A 20,257-nucleotide genomic window follows, 5' to 3' on the forward strand; every position below is an offset into this window, starting at 1 on the left:
GCAATGAAATCCTGTCAGCTAGAACCTCAAATTTTGATCTCCAGACATGAAGACAATCATTTTCCGAGGGTGATCATGTCAGGAACGGCGGGTGGATAATAAATCCACATCGAAGATTATAGAAAAAAAAATAAAAAATGAAAAAATTATTTAGTAAGAGCATTCGAGTTTGAGTAAATTGGATTTTGAAACAGCAAAATGAAACTTACAGGCACTTAAGAATCTTAAGTACTTTGTCCTCAACGGACACATTCAGGCAACACCTCATCAAGATATTTTCCATTGATAATACCACGATCTGCAATCACCTTTTTTTTTATTTTTTTTTTTATTTTTTTTTTTATTTTTTTATTTTTTTTAAATAGATCACGCCTTTTTCTCTTAATATATCAATGCAATTCTGGAGGAATTGTAAAGAAGGGTGATCCTCAAAATCTGCAATGATACTCAATGATTTTGCATCCTCGAGTAAAACTTCTTTTTTTTTTTTTTTTTTTTTTTTTGATTGACTGAAATGCTCACATGCCCGTTTCAGCATTGTGTTTAAAACACACGACATAGCCACCCTGGTATTTAAGAAATAGAAAACACGGTTCGTAATTAGTATTGGTAATGTATTAATATGAGTAGAAACCAGAGGGCCAAGCTTTTTGGTTAGACATTTCAAATATAAATGGTTTACTTAACAAAATTCTTATAATCGAAAATGACTAACCAAAAAGAGCGACAAGCTTGACCCTCTGGTAGAAACACGTTAGTTACAGCAAACTTGTAAAACATTACTGGGCGTCTTTGATCAGGACAATGCCTTTCTCTTTTAGTGGTTGGGCTTCATAGGCTTGGAGGGATTTCACAGCATGATCCAATAGCACAGCATGGACAGGAATTATCATGGGTGAGGGCACTAGGAAAGTTGTGCTCTTTTCTCCATTCAAATAAGTACGGCATTTGTCTTAGAAACCTGTACATATCGTATGTTTTCATATCCAATATATGCATAATTTTATCTTACAATATTAATTAAAGAGATCGTAAGACTGTGCCATGGCTCCTCGGTTATATAGTTCGTTTTTTGCCTTTTATTGGTGGAAGAAGTTGTTGATGATGATGGCGACGACAAAAACACTGCTGAGGACGATGACGATGATGGTGTTGGTACTGCTGAGAATGATGATGGAGAGGATGATAATGGTGGATCTGGCGTAAAAGATGTGGAGAGTGAGGAGGTGAGGGCAATGGTCCTGCTAGTTTTTGGTGTAACTTGGGAAATTGGTCTTGTTTCTATTTTAAATCCAATTTAATATCCAATTTTAATGATAATAATAATAATAATAATAATAATAATAATAATAATAATACCTCTTTCAGGTTCTTCGGTATATCTTGGACGTAATGGGGTTGTTTGGAGTTGAGTCATATAGAGGGCACTATTTTCCCATAGACGTTGAGCGTAGCTTAAGCTTCTAAGGATATCCGTCAAATTAACATTAGTTCCTTTTAACTTCTCTAATCGATTCAATAATTCGAAAGTAACATATTCATTTATCATTAAAGTACTCTTGATAACTTCACAGTATTTCCAATTCTTTATCTCTTATTTCATTATAGAAGTAAGTTCCGTTAAGGAAAACAGCCTTTTCTTTCTTCTATCGAAACGAGCGTTGATTACTTTGACATATCGTGATAGGCCTAAAATATAGGCACTCAGAAAATTTTTCTGAAGGACCTTGCAAAGCATTACATTCCTGTGGAGCAACTTCAGATCTCTTTTCCATATTAAAAATGATTTGACAGTAATCAGTAATGTCCATTTTTCATTTTTATATTTATCTTTCATAAATAATGATTTATCCCCTATTTATAAAAAAGCCAATATGGTAAGAATATACATATACCACCTCTGCGTTTTAGTAGTTACCCAGATCGTATTCAAATTTAATATCTGGTCGAAGTATTTTCATCAGTTGTGGCCACTTGCGGTCTGACGTATTCTCGCGTGAAAGAAATATAAAACACGTTCGAAAATACTCCATATTAGGCCAGAGGCACTTATTCCTTTGCAATCGTCGTTCCTCAAAGTACTTCGTAATATCCCCAATCTCCCCCAAATGCTGGAGATCTACTCCATCAATCATTGAAGAAGTCTGGTGTCCCTCATTTCTCAGTAGCTTACGTCCATATCGATGTGTTTGAGTTTGTGACTGAGAGCGCGGCTGTAGGCGAGTTTTTAACTGATTATCAGACTCGATAGCCGCAAGGATATGTTTTTCCGTTTGACTAATATTGTTTTTTGTAGTGTGATCTGATATTGATGTAGTGGTAGTTTGAGTCGAATACAGGCCCGATGTTAAAGTAGTACCGTTGTTATCGTTGTTGTCATCATGTTGGTATACATAGTTTCGTTGAATCCAGTCTAGGTCATGGATTTCGAGCAGTTGCTCACTTCTAGATATGATTAGTTCTAATCGCTCAAGACACTTCAGCCGTGAGAGCAGACATAGCCCACCCTCCGCATAAAGTTCAAGAATGTCGCTCTGTATCGAGAGATCTTGGAGCTTGGGACAGACCCGACTGATATATCCAAATAGCATCCTAGAGAGCCTCATTCGATCGAATCCAGGCCGATGACCCGCTTGACGTTCATCAAATTTCCAATGGAGAGTCCGCAAATTCCGACAGGCCCAAATCGGTCGCTTCTGGCCATCTGTTCTACTGAGGGTGCCCAATGAATAAGACCCTGAATAAAGGGTCGAAGGGCGTGTCGGGTGCAAGAAATCGATTTCAACATTGACTTCCCGAGCTTTGACATGCAATAAATTAGGAGCTTGACACATGAATGCATGAAGCAGGTTCCCAACAGCGGCCTCCGGCCCATATGGCATAAATTCGTCCGCTAGATTAAATGAAATATTCCTAGGGGTGCTTCCAAAGATCTCTAAAGAAGTCAAGCGATTTTGAATTTGACATTCCTGCAGAAATGAAAATGTCCTCAGGTGCATGTTCTTTACCGCAAACCCCCAGCTATCGATGTTGGCAAAGTGAGGTGATTGCAGTTGGATTGTAGGCTGTTGCTGTTGCTGCTGGACATTTGGAGATATGGTTGAGACAGGTCCCCATATCCCTCCCATTTCTCGGGAACCATACTCATTAAGCGGTAATGGAATGCAAAGAGACCGAATCTTGGGACAGAGCTCTGCGCATACGTGGCCAATATATTCGAAAAGTTCCCTGGCAAACAAATGAACGGGTTTTGCGACGGGGTCTTGTGGCGGAGGTCTTGTAAATGGTATAACATCGATCAAGTAAAGCATGCGTAATTCAGGACAGGCACTCAAGAAGGGGTTTAATGACGATTTGCTCAAGGTGAACCTTTGAAGGATGCATGTTTGCAGAGACCAGACTTCCATAACAAAACCATTATCAGATCTAGGATCATCCAAGTTGCTGATAATGCCATTCTGGGGATCCTCCAATTGAATTGGGTCACCATAAAGAGCTGTAGAACGCAGATTAAGATGCAAAAGCTTTGGACATGACTTTAAGAACAGCCTCCAAGGAAATACAGTTTGGCTGAAACACCCCCAAATATGTAAATTTGTCAATGAGGCTCCAAGCGCTAGTGGAATAGGCCAAACTGGAACAAAGAAGGCAGCGGATATTTCGAGTTTTTGTATTCTTGGCTTCCAACGATCTTTGCTGTCAGTACCGACCGATTGCAAAACATCAACTAAATCTCCCCATCTTGTCTTTTCTTCGTCAAAGTCATATGATTGTTGATAGATGCTTATACGGACATAAGGATCGGAGCTGCGCCGGGCCCGGTATCCACGCATCCATGTAAGCTCGTTAATTGTTACAGCTTTCTGAAATTGCGTAGCTCGTTCTGTCGGGTCGTCAGGAATAAGAGCTTCCCAGCAGAGAGACTTAATAATCAAGGGGCGCGCGAGTTCAGCCCATTCTTTACAGACCAAGGATACATAATACCGAAGACAAGATTGGTTCAGGAACGAAAATACGATACGAAGGATGTCTTGATTGAGAGCAGTTTTTTGATATTTTTCTCTTGTTTTTGAAACCGAAACTGAGGAGAAATGAGTAAGGAATGACTTGATCATTTGAGATGCGCAGCTGTGGTTTTCTGTTTCCTTTAGCATATTCATCTTCGAAATGATTAAAAAAAAAAAAAAAGCGCGAATGAAAAAGAGATTTTCTCGTTGGGTGACACTGCGTAGTATTAAAAAAAGCCATTGTTTATAGTATACAATTCATGTTAGATCAGCCGTTGATATTCCGTTTTGACGAATACACAGTTGCTCAACTTTTTCAAGTAAGCATAAAACACCTCGTCCACTTCCTAATAAAGCACCTTTTCTCATTACTATTGAAGAATTGGAGGTATGAACAGTGACTTCAGTCTCTTAAGCAACAGGGTGCCTAGTCTGGACGTCTGGAATATCGAACTGGTGCAACACAGTGATGGAAAAGTTGTGAGTGTCCCTGCAGGAGGAAAAAAAAAATACTCTTAATGAGTAGGGTTGTTGTCTGATGCAGAACAAATACATGGTACGAAAGGAGGCAACAGTCTAATGCCCTACAAAAAAAGATTTAAAGACCAAATATGCCGTATCTTTTCACCAATCTCTACCATGCAGGATCTTCGCAGGTTTCTTACCCGTGCATGTGTCTATTTTGGCGAACAATAGCGTTAAGTGCAGAGACTGGCATCTGATTATACATAATTGGAGGTAACAAGACTGAACTCACTCGCTTTGTATCTTGGTAACTGTAGCGACAGGCTATTCTCTAATACTGGACTTTATTTTCAAATGGAAGACTGAGGAGCCACTCGTCTTCCACAAACCTCAAAAATCTTGAGTTCAGGAACCATCCATAACTGGGACCGAATGACAGAAAGTTGTTCTTCAATACGCGTCTCTGGACCAACACTAGCGCCATTGCCGCTACCACTTTGGCTGATATCATCATGCTGGCTATCGCTATTATTACTGCTGCCTTCTGCGATCCCACTGTCGTGGTGGTTTTCTTCAAATGGATTTGGTTGAATGTGCAATCGCAGATCTCTTAATCTTACACAAGCCCACCTCCTTTGATTTTGTAAATAATCTTCAAGCTTGATCTTGCCTGCCCAAAACGTTGTCAGACTTGGGTAATTGGTCAGAATCGTTCGGATCGCTCCACTCGTCACATTCGAACACCCATCAAGCATCAAGATTTCGAGGGAATCACTAAACCGTCTAGGAGGCGGTGCTATGATTGGTACTACTAATGACTCTGGCAGCCAGTGTTGAGTCCACTGCTGAATATGCTGTTGGAATGGTTGATCCTGGTCCTGAGCCTGGGCCTGACTCTGGTCTTGGCTCTGATCATGGACCTGATTATGGTCTTGGTCCTGATTCTGATCTTGGTTCTGATCTTGATTCTGATCTTGATTCTGATCTTGGTCCTGAATCTGATCTTGGTCCTGATTCTGGTCTTGGTCCTGATTCTGGTCTTGGTCCTGATTCTGGTCTTGGTCCTGATTCTGATCCTGATTCTGATTCTGACCCTGATTTTGGATGTTGAGTTTTGAAGTAAGCTCGCATCTGCCTTCTGAATTTGCATGCTCGGTTTCTGGACCTTGCCCATCTTTAACCTTTGGAGTAACCTCATGTTTGGTTTCAGGGCTGAGTTCATGTTTAACCTGAGGGTTGAATTCATATTGGTCTTGCAGGCTAGACCCATGTTTATCACGCGAGTTGAGATTACGTTGTCCTTGGAGACTGGGGTCATGTTGCTGCTTTTGTGGGTTAGGATCATGGTGTTGATTTTGTACACTGGGCTCGTCTTGCTGATTAGATGAATTGCTTTTTGAGGTAGGCTCACATTTGGTTCCCAGAGTAGGTTCGTGGCTGGTTTCCAAACTCATCTGTTCATTTCCCAGTTCGGAACTGGCGCCAAACTCAGAATTGATGCCAAGCTCATAACTGAAGCCAAGATCAGAATTGATGCCAAACTCAGAACTAATGCCAAGCTCGGATTGAGGCGCAGGCTCAGGCTCGAGTTTGGGTTTGAGTACGAGCTCAGGTCCAGGCTCAGGTCCAGGTTCAGGTTCAGGTCTTCGTTCGGAAGTATGTTCAGCGCCTCGATTGATCTCAGCACTAAATTCATTTGTGGTATCGGAAAAAGGCTCACGACTAATATCGGAATAGAAAGGTTCATTGCTATAGTCGATTGATGCTTCGCGTTCGAATGCGTCACCAAATTCTACGTATGATTGTTGCTGTAGCTGGATATAGGTATTATGGTAGTTGAAGTAGTTGCTATCATCATCGCACTCTCTCCGTGAATGGACGTTACGGCTCCTCATAAGCTCCAAAAGTGTTTGTCTCGCAACCCCAGTGCCACTCAATTTTAGACTCCTCAATCGCGTCATCCGCCTTAAAAGCCGCGCCATGTGTGTATCACGCATTCGGATATGAGAAAAGTCCAGAGATTCTAGTCGATCCAAAGGGAAAGGCTGTAAACAAAGGGCATGGAAAAATTGACTTACAGCATAACTTTTGTCTATAGTCATAGCAAGATCGTAACTCCAGCGAAGCGCCTCAAGATTAGGACAATTTCGAATTAAAGCCGCCTGGTCGACAGGGCAAAGGGCTATGCAAGAATCGCGAGTTACTGCATCTAACTGCTCTTTTGTTTTGATGTTTTTCTGCCCAACATTGACTGTTAAATCAAGTTCACGTGCCCCCGTGAACGGCATCTGGTCCGGAATGAGTTGTTCTTTTGGATTTTGAAGAACCATATCTGTCAATTTCAGTGAATAAGGTCTAGCAAGGGCCTTCATATGTTCGGATCGAGGCTCGTCCCTAAATGATGGTATTGAAAATCGCTGTAACTCCAGAATCGTCAAATGAGCACAGCTTGATAGCGCGTTCCAGAGCGAAGAGCCTTTTAACAAATCATTCCCTGAAGGAGCAATGAGCGTTACGCATTGAATAGTTGGTGCATGAGCCGTTAAGAAGGCTATCAATCCATGGACAGCCCAATTCCCATCCAGGAAGCTAAAATTGGCCTCAATAGTGCGTAGCCTTCGGCATCCTCTGAGGACGAGAATTTCATAAGGGAATACAGAGTTGAATTCAATTTCCTGGATATAATCCTTGTATCGCTCGAGAACTACAGGATCAGACGGATACGTTGCAAGACGTGGTAGCGCTGTACGTGTAACGACTATCCTGCGATAGAGTATCGGCGAGAGGATGGCGTGTGATATTTTGTCGACACGTAGACATCGCGCAAGATCCCTTTGTGAAAGTTGGAGGCCAATCTGGAGGAGGATTTCGGGGCCGAGTAGTAGGAAGCGGTTGTTATAGCTCATGATTATGATGTGTTGCCCCAATCGCACAGCAAAGAAATGATTGATTCTCTTCAACAGTTTAGTTTTTCACCCATGCCACTTTTACATGTGAGTTACAAAAGTCAAAAAAATAAACCACTTAATGCGTCACCTATACCAGTCACGAAGATAAAAATTAATTTGGTGGCCACAACCATGGCTCCCAATTAAATGCTTTGTGGCGAAACAATGCAGGGGAGTGACAGCCTATCAGTACGTGTGTATGCATATGAGTCTATACGCCTATGGCAAAGCCGCATGGTAGTAATGGAATGGGAGGGGGGGAAGGTATGGTTCACTAGGTAAAGACTGTTCTTTCTTCCCTTTCTGTTTCGTGTGGGCAGGCTCACATTCACTACTATTTAAAGTCCCCATTAAAGGATTAATCTATTTCTCGCAACTCCTAACCTATGCATACTTCTTTTTTTTCTTTTCTTTGCTTCTTCCTTGGTTCGCCTTACTCTTTCATTTCCCTTCTCTCTTCGCCCCCACGAATTAACAGAACCGACTTGAAATTGCACTCACAAGTTCAGGTGCTTTCTATACTACCAGTCAATGCAGGTCACATCCATCACTACCTCTACCTCTACCACCACAGCCCCTGCGGGCCAATGGTCTGAGATCAGAACTCCAATCCATCAAGCCCTTGTTCCGGGGGATATGATCAATTGTAGTCAAGTTTCAAAAGCACAGAGCACCAAGTTTACTCCTAGGATATGGAGTACAGTCAACCTCACAAGTCAGCGTCTAATTACAGATCTACTGCCACATATCATCGCCAAGAATAGACAACACGATTCGCCGGGGCTTCTGGAAACGGTCAGACCTTGAACCTTTTAGGGATCCTAGCATCCGAAACATCGAGCAACTTGCTATCCAACTCAAGCTCAATCGTAGCTGTCAACGTCAGGCCCTCCAACTTATCCAAAGAAACCCACGTGCCCTGTTTAGACTGGACATAGGGATCTGTGGCTGCAGCGGATGCATTGGATCACACCCGGCCTTTGCACTAGAGGATATACTTGCCCCATCTGACCTGGATTGTACGCCAAAGCTCTCTGATCTTCGAATTAAAAACATTAAGATGGCTTGACGAGCGTTTTCGGCCTTAAATTGAACATTTTTCATAGGTATGTAAAGACCTGCCTCAACTTCGTATTCAAGTCAAGGGGCTTGATACCAAGGAACTCATCATGGCAACGACCCGCAAGTGGTCTCAAGGGACAGGCTGCAAGCAAAAATGAAGCTAAAGGGATCAAAGGCTCAGGAGCACCCATGGCAGACGAAGACGATGGAAAGGATAAAATGGATAGCATTCCAGGAAACGAATTTAACAGCATTATTGCTTTTGAAAGCGAAGCTGGGCCACCTAACCCTTTTGTGGGCAGCGTAGCGAAACATTTGTTGAATTTTGAAAAGTACGAAAAAGTCTGGCTAGGATACAGAAAAATAGTCTACAGACTGCAATATTTAGAAAATTTATACACTTCAATATGTAACATATTCTTAGTGATCCTCTCCGATATCCCTCTTCCTCACAATCCCTATTGAAGTGTACCACCCACTGCTCACAGTATGTGGGGCCTGTTTGACGCAGCCTTAAGAAAACTACTATAAAAGTGCGATGGGTGCTGTGCTATCCAAGCCTTTGCCTAAATGAACGATCACAGTGTTTAATATATGAGAAGCTTAGAGCATTTGCAATTATAGTATATATAAAGGTTTATCCCTTACGCGTATTCAAGCCTAAAGACTTCCTTGTGTAGAATACGACTCGTTAACCCTAGCTATCCTCTCGATCTTGTTGCACAACGTCCTTCTATACTTCCTCGTCTTTGATTTCCCTACTCAATAGAGTGCGCTCTGACTCCGACACACTAAATCCCCTGTTGGTATAGGCTTTTAGCTTGCTATAGGAGGGTGTCAGAGACTATCACTGAATCATATTATGGGATTGGCCACATCGCATCAAATGATCTAAAATATGAGCTGTTATCCGTCAACCATGAATCGCGGTTGTGTGTATAAGCAAATATTTAAGAACCTAATTGGACATTTAAAGTTTTAAACTAGCCTTTCCAGGAACTGTATTAAATATAACTATGTATACTAATAGCTAGCTTATCACAGCCAGGGGCTCATAGCGGCGTTAATCCTGCGCGTTAATTGTTTAGACCGTTGCGAGACAGGCTAATTTTGCCCTATTGTTGAAATGTTATTCTAATAGCAATGAACTTTGTACGGCAAGATCGCGTTCTTCGAAAAAAAAAAAAAAAAAAAAAAAATAAACTTAATTGAACATGAAAAGAAAAAAAAAAAAAAAGAAAGTTTCAGATCTAAAAGTTTAGATATCATTCATTGCAAATTTTATTCGAATGAAGGAATTGTAACCTGTAAGAGCTGTTTTGTTGTAATGAAAAAACAGAAATGAAGTTTTTTTTTTTTTCTAATTAAATGAATGTATTCAACATAAACAGCATCAGGATTTATATGCATGGAATATGTATTTGCGCATTTGACACAGAACTCTATCCATATCCTTTGCATATTTGTTACTATTTTTTTTTTTTCTTTTCCTTATTTTAAAAATAATGTACAGTAATAAGTTTTATACAATGTGGTCAGCATTACGATTAAGATGCCACCGTACAACTTCCTCATATACAGTCCAAGAGATAGCCGAGTGGATTGATTTGCGTATCGTTCGTACAAGAATGCCATCTAAAAATCCAATTGCACCTTCCTCCTAATAAAGGTTTGTATTATAAGCGAACAAACATATAAACAAATATAAAAGCTGAGTTATCTAACGATTTGAAAATGATTCTATAAATCACTTGACAGCGCTATCACTGCGTTAAATACGACTCTTACCATGAGGACCTTGCGAGCAGCTTGAAATACATTCCTGTATTCGGTTGGTTTCAGTTGCATTCGAGTTTTTAGCATGTCAAAAGGATGGGTGATAGTGGTAGAAAGAAAACCGGCAGCGATACCTGACACCATATGGATAGTAGGTGTGCTCAAATCAAAAAAGGATGATGTGCCTTTTACTGCTGTATTCCAGGATGACAGTATTATAACAGTGGGCAAACATGAGTTCTCTAGATTTAAAAATAAGCACTATAACAGGATCAAGTTGTTTACGGTTCATTAGACCGGACATAAACATACCTCCAAGTTTAGATTTAGAGTGTTCATAGAACAAAACATAAAGACCAGCCAAAGGAGCATCTCTCATGGCAGTTGCTCCAAAACCAGCCCATAGTCCACGAATACCCTCCTTTCTGAAGATTGATGTGAATGCGCTACCCATGCTGTTATAACTGTAAAGATTACTCTATACAAAGAATGGATATTTTTTTGTTTTTTTTCGAATTTCGTTCAGCTACTGTGCAGTCGGAAAAGATCGTCAAAAAAAAAAAAAAAAAAAAAAAAAAATCGGGCCATTCTGTGTAGGTTTCCGAAAAATTTAAGCGCAGCATGATAAACATACCTCATATCGAACCTTAATTACAGTTGCTGGCATCATCACAAAGCCGACTGCAGCTCGCGAAGCACCACCAGCAATCAGATTCTCAGTATTGCTCAGCTTGGGAAGTGCGCTATTGCTCGAAAATGTATCTTCCCGATCTAGTCCATTGATTTTCCGGCGAGCCAGAAGAGTTCTCGTCTCGTTCAAGATCGTAAAGTACATGGCTGAACCTGGAACATTTCTGGTAGAAATTAAACATGAACATGTTAAGATAAGCCTGAGTATACATAGAATGACCATCGTCTTGCTTGTTTAATAATAATAAAATTACCTCACAATAGTGGGCAGAGTTCCACGCCAGAGGCTGAGGACAGATCCCTCTTTAACAATCCCGAAAACTGTTTTCCAGATGGTACTAATGCCGTTAGAAATGAGATAAGTAGTGTATGGTAGAAGGGGATATAGGATAAATTGTATTGCAGATTGGGTTGCTTGCAAGGTAGAGCAAGTGAGTTTATGCAGGTGGCGATTTTTTATTTTTTATTTTTTTTTTTACCTCTCAAGAGGCGCGATAGTTAGACCTGCTTGTCCTCTTTGTTTAATAAACGCGAGGTGGGCTTGTTGTTGTTGTTGTAGTCGTGTTTTGATCAGGTCGAGTGGTTGGACCATGACACATGCACTTAATCCAGACACTGCACCCCCAATGAGGTGGGTCACTGGATCACTTGCTTTCTGTTTAGTCATTTCTTGAAGTGTGAAAATTATGGGAATGCGAGAATTGAAGTGATAGTGATAAAACCAAAAATTGAGAGTTCTTTTAAGTTTAATGAAATGGAAAATAGGAAAGCAGTCTTCCCAACATGGCATTTAATATTCAGATAAACAAACTCGTGGCTTAAAAAAAAAAAAAAAAGCGCCTTCGAGTTCATGAGAAGGGAAAAGAGAGGTTCATTTTGGTTATACCGACTTATTCTTACCCTCGAGCCATTTGTTTCCTTGTTTCTACTTGGACATCCTCTCCTGCCCTGTTGTGCTCTGCTCATTAACATTGTCTATCCATACATTATGAAGTCGGATTTCAAGGCATGTGTTTTAAACCTTGAAAGTGCTATTTCTCAGCTGAATTTTTTTTTTATTTTTAATACAAACCTAACAGTTCGCATGTATGCTCGTACTTTATATAGTTTTCAAACTTGTGTGGAACTGTCTACAAGCAGGGGAACCTCATCTTCACACCCGATGGCAATTCAATCCTCAGTCCTGTCGGAAATAGGCTCACTGTATTTGATCTTGTCAAGTATGCTGTCAACGCAAAACATGTTGCATTCTGAGCACATAATTTGTTTAGAAACAAAAAAAAAACCCCTCTCCTCTCATTCTGCTCTATTGATCGCTAACTCTCTCCGCTTAAATAGCAACAAGGCTACGACATTTCCCTATGAAAACAGGAAAAACATTGACAGAATTGCTCTTAGTCCAAATTCAACTCTCCTGATATCTGTGGATGAAGGTATTGAATAATTGATTTGTGCTTTTCGCGAAGTAAAGAAAAGATCCATTTCTCTCGGCTCCTGAAAAGAATTTGCCCTTAGAGACTAATTATTATAATCATACTCAATGCAACTGCAGATGGTCGTGCTATTCTCGTTAATTACCACCGTCAGGTTGTCTTGCATCATTTTAACTTCAAGGCCAAAGTCCATGACATTCAATTCAGTCCAGATGGCAAATACTTTGCAGCAACACATGGAAAGCAGATCCAAGTCTGGAAGACGCCAGGGTTTCATCGCGAATTTCAACCTATTGTGCTTCATAGGCGTTATACTGGTCATTTTGACGATGTGATCTCGATCTCGTGGGCACCAGATTCAAAATTTTTTGTTACAACCTCAAAAGACATGAGCGCACGTATTTACTCCGTCAACCCCATCGAAGGATTCGTTCCCTTTACGCTTTCAGGACATAGAGATTCAGTCATCGGAGCATGGTTCACACAGGAGCAGAATGCCCTTTATACTGTTAGCAAGGATGGCGCACTTTTTGAATGGCGATACCAATCGATCGCCCCAAAGACACAGCAAGATGAGAACGATGATGTAGGGAATGACAACTCGATGGAAATTGATGAAGTCCCACGGAGGTGGACTGCAGTGCAGAGGCACTTTTTCTATCAGGACCATGCCAAGGTTGTCTGCGCTGCCTATCATGCTTCTTCGAGTATGATGGTTGTTGGATTCTCGAACGGCGTTTTCGGTATCTGGGAGCTCCCAACTTTCAACAATATTCATACGCTAAGGTATGTAGGGAAAGTTTTTTTTTTTTTTTTTTTTTTTTTTTTTAATTTTTTTGACAAAATTATATTCAAATCAATATATATATAACAATTTCATAACCCCACAAAATCTTCCTTGCTGTAGTATTTCACAAAAGAAAATCGATTCTGTAGCGATCAACAGAACAGGAGAATGGTTGGCATTTGGAGCATCAAAATTGGGACAGCTTTTGGTTTGGGAGTGGCAGTCAGAATCATATGTCTTGAAGCAACAGGGGCACTTTTATGACATGAATTGTCTCTCATACTCATCGGATGGACAGAGTGTGGTCACTGGAGGCGATGATGGCAAAGTTAAAGTTTGGAACACCATCTCCGGATTCTGTTTTGTCACCTTCTCAGATCACACTTCCCGTATCACAGCCACGGAATTTGCAAAGAACGGCCAGATTGTCTTTTCTGCTTCATTGGACGGTACTGTCAGAGCATTTGATCTAGTCCGTTACAGGAATTTTAGGACGTTCACCTCACCTACTCCAGTTCAGTTCTCGTCACTTGCAGTGGACCCCAGTGGCGAGATTGTCTGCGCTGGATCACAAAACACGTTCGAGATTTTTGTCTGGTCAGTTCAGACTGGAAAGCTGTTGGATATTTTGGCTGGACATACTGCCCCTATATCTGGTCTGGCCTTCTCGCCCACGGCCAATTTCCTGGCTTCATGTTCGTGGGATCGCACTATTCGCACATGGGATGTCTTTGGACGCGGGAAGAGCGTTGAGAGCTTCACACATATGTCTGAAGTGTTGGCTTTGGCATTCCGTCCCGATGGTAAGGAGCTCTGCGGTTCAACTCTAGATGGTCAGCTCAGTTTTTGGAATGTGGATGACGCACTTCAAACAGGAACGATTGATGGGCGTCGTGATATTTCTGGTGGGCGCAAGGCAGAGGATAAAGTGACAGCGGAGAACTCGACTTCGGGCAAGCACTTTAATTCTCTTTGTTACACTGCAGATGGAACATGTATCATTGGAGGAGGCAATAGTAAATATGTCTGTATTTATGATATCAAATCCACTATCCTCGTCAAGAAATGGATCATTTCTAAAAATTTATCCTTTGATGGTACACTCGAATTTCTCAACTCCAAGAACATGACTGAAGCTGGTGCTATGGATTTGATTGATGATGATGATGATTACAGTGATCTCGAAGATCGCCGTGATAATGCTTTGCCCGGCACCAAAGATCTATCCAAGCGAAATGTCCGTCCGGAAATCCGTACTAAGGCCGTCAGGTTCTCGCCTACAGGTCGCTCATGGGCTGCTGCATCGACTGAAGGGTTGTTGATTTACTCATTGGATGATACTTTGATGTTTGATCCATTCGATTTGGAGATTGATATCACGCCTGAAACTATTCTGGAGACACTGGACGAGAGGGATTATTTGAAGGCATTGGTGATGGCATTCCGTTTGAACGAGCGGCAATACATCCAGCGTTGTTATGAAGCTATTCCTCCAACAGATGTGAAGCTAGTAGCAAGACAGCTGCCGACAAAGTACTTGGAGAGGCTGATGAAGTTTATTGCATCTTATATGGAGGATTCACCCCATTTAGAGTTTCATTTGATCTGGTGTACGAATCTACTGGTTAGTCATGGCAAGTATCTCAAGGACCATTCTGGAGAGTTCCTGACTGTCTTTAGAGGGCTACAGAAGGGTGTTGGCAAACTGCACGAGGATCTAGCTAAAGTGTAAGTCTTCCTAATTTCGATTACGCGCATGCATATGTCCAATTTTTTTGTTCTTTTTCTTTTTCTTTTCTTTTCTGAAATGGCAATGTTGCTAATCTGGAGGTATCCTTTTATATTATTATTGCTTTATAGATGCAACGACAATACCTACACATTAGAATACCTGTTGTCACAAGCAGAGAAGAACTAGATGGTCAACAAATAATCGAGCATGCATATTTTTTTTTTTTTTGTTTTTTTATAAACATTCCTAAGATAATCTTTTTAGCATTTTACTTTTATGAAATAAACATTTATTTGCACAGATTGGGGACCATGAAAGAAAGAAGAAGGTATGAATGTGTCTGGAGATTGGATTTTGTTCAGCAATGGTAATAAAGAACACGAACACAAGGATCCTGGCAAAAAGAGGGATCTGAAGCTTTTTTTTAAAAAAAAAATAATTTGTGCTCACTTTAACAGAGACTTTTGATTGGGCATTGGTCCTCGTTTTTTAATCGATTATTGGAATCTAAAAAACTGTTAAAGCATCGTTGCATTCAGACGATGTTCATTTTGCTCTGTTCTCTCTTTCTTTCCTTCATTTTTCTTTTTTTCTTTTTTTCAAACTGCATTGCTTTTTCTCTCTTTCCTTCGCTCTTTCTATAAATCCTATCACTACAATCCTCACTCTCTCACCTACTCATTTCCCCTCCCTTCTTCCTCCTTTGCTCATTGTATTTTACTTTAATTGTTGCATGTTATTATATCTGATAAATTATAATCACTGTTATTTTATTATTTTGAAACAGGTAAAAATGTACCTTTTTTTATATAGCACCACAACTTGAACCACTTACTTTTCTAAAGACCAGCGGGAATATCTCTCATGTCATTAATGTCTATTCACTATTCAAGCATAAAAGAAGTAGACAATAAGCTAACAAACAGTGATGGAAAGGGATCCTCTTTCTAACGGTAGTTGAATAAAAAAAAAAAAAAAGACAGGACGTGGAGGACAGAAGATATGAATAACATCTGGACTGAGCGTACATGAGCGAAAGTGTTGGAATGTGTTGAATGTGCTGAATGTACTGAATGTACTGGATTTAATTGACCAATACAACAAATAAACAAATAAAAAAAAGGCTCTCGTCCTCCCTCCCTTTTTTTTTCCATTGGCGTCTTTGCCCTGGACTTCATCTCTAATCGCTCTTGTTTATTTATTTGTGCTTGCCGTTACGAATGCTACTATTATTACCACTACTTTTCAAAAGGAAGAAACTCTCTCCTTTTAAGCATCAACGTACAGATTAAATGATCCTAATGTCTACTGGCCAAAGCATCTAACGAAAACTTTTTTTTTTTTTTTTTTTTTTTTTCAGCTCCCATAGACTTATATTCAAGCAACAAGTGTCTAATAGAGTAAAAATTGTGAGCGGCAACGCCTCATGGACATGGTCGCCAAGCTGCCGTCGACAGAACCGTTAGCACTGCAACAACAACAGCGACAACACCAGCATCAGCATGGCCTCAGGAATGCTCTAATCTATAGGTTATTACATTCACGTATATTCATCGCTACTCTCTTCATCTGGTGTTGGACATATCTCGCTTCCTTATCTGGACCCGAAGTCTTCACCCAAGTCCATGCACTGAAGGATTCAGCTTCCATTCTTCTTTCCGGACAAGAATCATCATGGAAATCAATTCAAAGATCAGCCTCTCAGCAATACTCTCCTTTGTCTTCCTCCACAGGATCATATGCAACGCTACGTCTTGATGAAAGCGAACAGGACCACCCTCATTTCAATAATAAAAAACGTGCCGTAACTGCCACCCCTTCAATATCAGAGCAGCCTCTCTACGACCTTGTCAAGCGCCGATTACCGCCAGCTTATCATGAGACCTTTATATTCACATTAGTACCAGGATTAACACCAGCCTCTGCAACCAACATTCATGATACCTTTCGGGTTTCGAATAGAGACAATGGAACTATCATGATCGAGGGGGCTACATTATCTGGCTTGGGCGCTGGCTTGAACTACTATCTTCGGAATGCCTGTGAAGTAGAGATGTCATGGAGTGGAGATCGGTTCATGGATGTACCTAATACTCCACCTGCCATACAGGATCCTGAAGGCAAGGGAGTGATTCGAGCCAGCTTTGTACCATGGCGATACTATATGAACGTTGTCACCTTCGGTTACTCGTTTGCCTTTTGGGATTGGAAGCGTTGGGAGCGAGAACTAGGTAACATATAACATGGAATAATCCTCTAAAAAAAAAAAAAAAAAAAAAAAAAACACTCTCGAAAATAGCTTTTATACAGCTGTTTGACTTGGTTTTTATTTATATATTTATTTCTTACGTTAGACTGGATGATGCTCAATGGCGTCAATATGGCACTTGCAATGGTTGGTCAGGAATACGTGTTCCGCGAGATGTATGAAAGCTTAGGAGCGACTCGTCAGGAGCTCAATGGATTTTTTTCAGGCCCAGCATTCATGGCTTGGCAGCGTATGGGTAACATCCAGGGATCATGGGGCGTCACAAACGACACGCGATTCAAGCATGACTGGATTGATAGCCAATGGCAGCTACAGGGACAGTATGTCAATTAAAGGCTATTCGAAGAACGCTTGCTACACTGTTCAACACAGTTGATTCGGTAACTTAGGAGCAAAAATCATTGATATTTTGTTTTTTTATTTTTATTTTTTTTATCAATCACTCTTTCAGTATCATGCGGAGAATGAACGAGTTCAATATGACGGCAATCCTACCATCCTTCAATGGCTTTGTCCCTCGCGAATTTCCTGCAAAGTTTCCACATATTAAATTCGACCGAGCCTCGGATTGGGACTTTCTAGGCGAAGTCAACTCCCGCAATACCTTCATCTCTTCAACAGAACCGTTCTTTGCAAACCTGACTAGCCGGTTCATTCAGACACAGTCGACTTTATATCAAAAACACGGCTTCGCCCCAACAACAGACAAGAACTACTACTTACTCGATCTCTTCAACGAACTACGCCCTGTATGCACAAAACAGGAATGCCTTAGGTCGGTCACGAATGGAGTCATGAAAGCGCTAAAGGCTGCGGATCCCAAAGCCGTTTGGGTAATGCAATCGTGGTTCTTGTTGCAGAGTGACATTTGGAAACAGGCGGAAAAAAAGGCGTTCTTCGACGGCATTCTGGAAGCGGGCGGCGGTAAGGATGCATTTATCATGGACCTCTACTCAGAAGTCAGGCCGCAATGGGAAGTGACCGAGGGATTTTTTGGAATCGAATGGGGCTGGAGTATGTAAGTAGGCATACAAACTCACTCTCCACTTACTCCTTTTTTATTTTCAACAATTAATACGGTCTAACCCTATGTAATGCAATGGCTTTATATATATATATATATATAAGGCTAAACAATTTCGGAGGTACTCAAGGGATGTACGGTGCGTTGGATACCATTTTGGCTGGACCTTTTGAAGGTTATCGGCAAACAGCTAAGAAAATGCGCGGCATGGGTATAACTATGGAAGGGATCAACAACAATGAGTATGTCTATCAAATTGTTTTCGACATCCCTTGGGAATCTGTGGAAGCAACTGACCCAGAACATAGCAAGAATTTGACAAAACCCTCTTCTGGACAGGAATTAAAACAGTCAGGACTGAATAAACAGAAGCACTTGGAAGGATACATCAGAAGGCGTTATGGATCGCATCGAGCGACCCCCACCGTCCTTGAAGCCTGGGAAACGCTTTCGCAAACAGTTTGGAATTGTACAACAGGTCAAGTAGGGCAGTCAAGATCGATCATGGACAGTACACCAGGGCTGGATATGTATCGCCCAGGATTCATGACTACTCAATTCTGGTACAATCAAACAAGGGTAGTTCGGGCCTGGAATCAGTTTGTCGGATCTGTAGATATATCCCCCAACAAAGGCAAACAGCATTCTAGTTTCATCCAAAGCTTCATAGGAGCAACTATTGGGGCTACAAGTGGCAAGCCTATTAATCCAACAACCCAATTAGCAGTCAAAGAGAAATATTTTTTACTCAAAGACCCTAAAGCTCACAAAACTGGGATAGCAGAGTCCTTTTCAAGTAAGATGCGTGAAGCAATCCGCAGTACTGTGGAACAGGGCCACAGGGTTCCACCAGAAGAGTTCTTAGACATGGATATTCACCTCGATGATCCAGATCCGCCGATGAGCAATTCCAGTCTTCGATATGACCTCGTGGATGTGACCCGAGAAGTCTTGGCTGCTGTGGTCATTCCAGGCTTGCATAGGGAACTTGTGGTGGCCTACAAGGCAAAGGATTTGGCCAGTATACGCTCTTGGGGTAGACTGATCCTTGATTGTATCAGCGATGTGGACCGAATCTTGTCAACGCACACTCATTTCATGTCGGGAGCCTGGATTCGAGATGCACGCGTATCAGCCAAATTTGACAATGCGACCACTTCATACAATGACGAAGACCTGATCAAATATCGTGACTATGTTGAGTACAGTGCGCGCAATCAAATCACTTGGTGGGGTCCTCTTGGACAAAAACCCCTTGCAGACTATGCTGGAAAGGAATGGAGTGGTGTTGTACGTGGGTTTTATTATCCGCGTTGGCAGATCTTTGTCAATCGATTGACGACTGCAGTATTGAAAGGAAAGCAATTGGATTATAGAGCCTATTTGGAAGATTCTGTCAAAGTTGAGGCCAAATGGGTTTCAAGCACCAGCGGAAAGAATGGTGATGGGCGATCGGCCTATCTTGTCACTCCGATAGAGGATACTATCAATGTCGTGCTGGACTTATGGTACAAATGGAGAGGAGCTGCAGAGAGATATGCAGAGACAGCTGACAAGTAAGTAAAAAGAAAAAAAGAGCTCTAGTATTTGTTCATTCCAAATACAGACTGGCCATCGTCAAATGTACTCCATTACATAGAATAAGACTACTGGATATGGTATGGAGTAAAGGAAAACGGCGTTCATCCATCATCTTTCGCTTTCTTTCTCTTTCTTTAATCATACAATTAACCTTGCAGCCTATTTGTCTTCTCTTCTTTTTAGTCTTAATGCTGAAGTTCGGCGACCAACATAAGACCATGTATTCTATCAAGCGATAATGAACAAAGTATTTAAACAATAGCATTAACCTCGTATTTTAATAATAATTTTTAATTTTGTGGGGGGTAAAAGGAGTTACAAAGCGATGTTGTTCAATTATGTGCTATGAGTGATGAATTTCTATATTGGGGTTATCAGGCCCTGCCTCCACTGCTTCCGAGATTGGATGGTTCCAGTCTAGCTTACACTCGACACTTAAATAAAGGGCCTCGAGGTGAGGGAGAGCCTGAGCACCATTACTAT

At 41.1% G+C, this 20,257-nt stretch overlaps 6 protein-coding genes across 6 annotated transcripts; 3 read left to right on the forward strand and 3 right to left on the reverse strand.

The window, feature by feature from the left end:
• Window positions 1-1,851: 1,851 nt before the first annotated feature.
• BCR41DRAFT_344551 (hypothetical protein) lies at window positions 1,852-4,178 on the reverse strand. The gene has a single exon (XM_022022537.1). The coding sequence runs from the start codon at window positions 4,158-4,160 to the stop codon at window positions 1,908-1,910; it is 2,253 nt and encodes a 750-aa protein (XP_021886779.1). The 5' UTR covers window positions 4,161-4,178; the 3' UTR covers window positions 1,852-1,907.
• On the reverse strand, window positions 4,177-7,506 carry BCR41DRAFT_344552 (hypothetical protein). The gene is made up of 3 exons (XM_022022538.1): window positions 4,834-7,506; window positions 4,704-4,745; window positions 4,177-4,563 (listed from the first exon to the last, which is right to left on the reverse strand). Exons 1-3 carry the CDS (start codon window positions 7,376-7,378, stop codon window positions 4,523-4,525), a joined length of 2,628 nt encoding a protein of 875 aa, XP_021886780.1. The 5' UTR covers window positions 7,379-7,506; the 3' UTR covers window positions 4,177-4,522.
• Window positions 7,507-7,951: 445 nt separating this feature from the next.
• On the forward strand, window positions 7,952-8,988 carry BCR41DRAFT_391521 (hypothetical protein; the record flags this gene model as incomplete). Its single annotated transcript, XM_022028365.1, has 3 exons — window positions 7,952-8,215; window positions 8,561-8,814; window positions 8,907-8,988. 3 exons carry the CDS (start codon window positions 7,952-7,954, stop codon window positions 8,986-8,988), a joined length of 600 nt encoding a protein of 199 aa, XP_021886781.1.
• A 984-nt stretch (window positions 8,989-9,972) lies between these two features.
• BCR41DRAFT_344556 (mitochondrial carrier domain-containing protein) lies at window positions 9,973-11,686 on the reverse strand. Its single transcript, XM_022022539.1, has 6 exons — window positions 11,428-11,686; window positions 11,203-11,286; window positions 10,893-11,112; window positions 10,571-10,736; window positions 10,271-10,452; window positions 9,973-10,142 (listed from the first exon to the last, which is right to left on the reverse strand). Exons 1-6 carry the CDS (start codon window positions 11,613-11,615, stop codon window positions 10,005-10,007), a joined length of 978 nt encoding a protein of 325 aa, XP_021886782.1. The 5' UTR covers window positions 11,616-11,686; the 3' UTR covers window positions 9,973-10,004.
• A 250-nt stretch (window positions 11,687-11,936) lies between these two features.
• Window positions 11,937-15,086, forward strand: BCR41DRAFT_376326 (WD40 repeat-like protein; the record flags this gene model as incomplete). Its single annotated transcript, XM_022027042.1, has 6 exons — window positions 11,937-11,954; window positions 12,056-12,168; window positions 12,287-12,381; window positions 12,501-13,167; window positions 13,289-14,896; window positions 15,029-15,086. 6 exons carry the CDS (start codon window positions 11,937-11,939, stop codon window positions 15,084-15,086), a joined length of 2,559 nt encoding a protein of 852 aa, XP_021886783.1.
• A 1,240-nt stretch (window positions 15,087-16,326) lies between these two features.
• Window positions 16,327-19,753, forward strand: BCR41DRAFT_391524 (tim-barrel domain-domain-containing protein; the record flags this gene model as incomplete). Its single annotated transcript, XM_022028366.1, has 4 exons — window positions 16,327-17,131; window positions 17,255-17,489; window positions 17,621-18,187; window positions 18,298-19,753. 4 exons carry the CDS (start codon window positions 16,327-16,329, stop codon window positions 19,751-19,753), a joined length of 3,063 nt encoding a protein of 1,020 aa, XP_021886784.1.
• Between the last annotated feature and the right edge of the window lie 504 nt (window positions 19,754-20,257).

Source organism: Lobosporangium transversale, assembly GCF_002105155.1.
Source record: "Lobosporangium transversale strain NRRL 3116 chromosome Unknown BCR41scaffold_1, whole genome shotgun sequence".
Taxonomy (NCBI): domain Eukaryota; kingdom Fungi; phylum Mortierellomycota; class Mortierellomycetes; order Mortierellales; family Mortierellaceae; genus Lobosporangium; species Lobosporangium transversale.

What these genes read in the sequence shown, in the direction of transcription:
- BCR41DRAFT_344551 (XM_022022537.1), bottom strand. Translation starts at nt 4,160, where the DNA reads ATGAATATGCTAAAGGAAACAGAAAACCACAGCTGCGCATCTCAAATG.
- BCR41DRAFT_344552 (XM_022022538.1), bottom strand. Translation starts at nt 7,378, where the DNA reads ATGAGCTATAACAACCGCTTCCTACTACTCGGCCCCGAAATCCTCCTC. An exon ending in AAGACGAGTGGCTCCTCAGT is followed by an intron (nt 4,746 to 4,833) that starts CTTCCATTTGAA and finishes CAGTCTTGTTAC; the next exon opens with CTCCAATTATGTATAATCAG. An exon ending in GCCAGTCTCTGCACTTAACG is followed by an intron (nt 4,564 to 4,703) that starts CTATTGTTCGCC and finishes CTCCTTTCGTAC; the next exon opens with CATGTATTTGTTCTGCATCA.
- BCR41DRAFT_344556 (XM_022022539.1), bottom strand. Translation starts at nt 11,615, where the DNA reads ATGACTAAACAGAAAGCAAGTGATCCAGTGACCCACCTCATTGGGGGT. An exon ending in ACTATCGCGCCTCTTGAGAG is followed by an intron (nt 11,287 to 11,427) that starts GTAAAAAAAAAA and finishes TAACGGCATTAG; the next exon opens with TACCATCTGGAAAACAGTTT. An exon ending in CTGCTCGCAAGGTCCTCATG is followed by an intron (nt 10,143 to 10,270) that starts GTAAGAGTCGTA and finishes AACCTTTATTAG; the next exon opens with GAGGAAGGTGCAATTGGATT.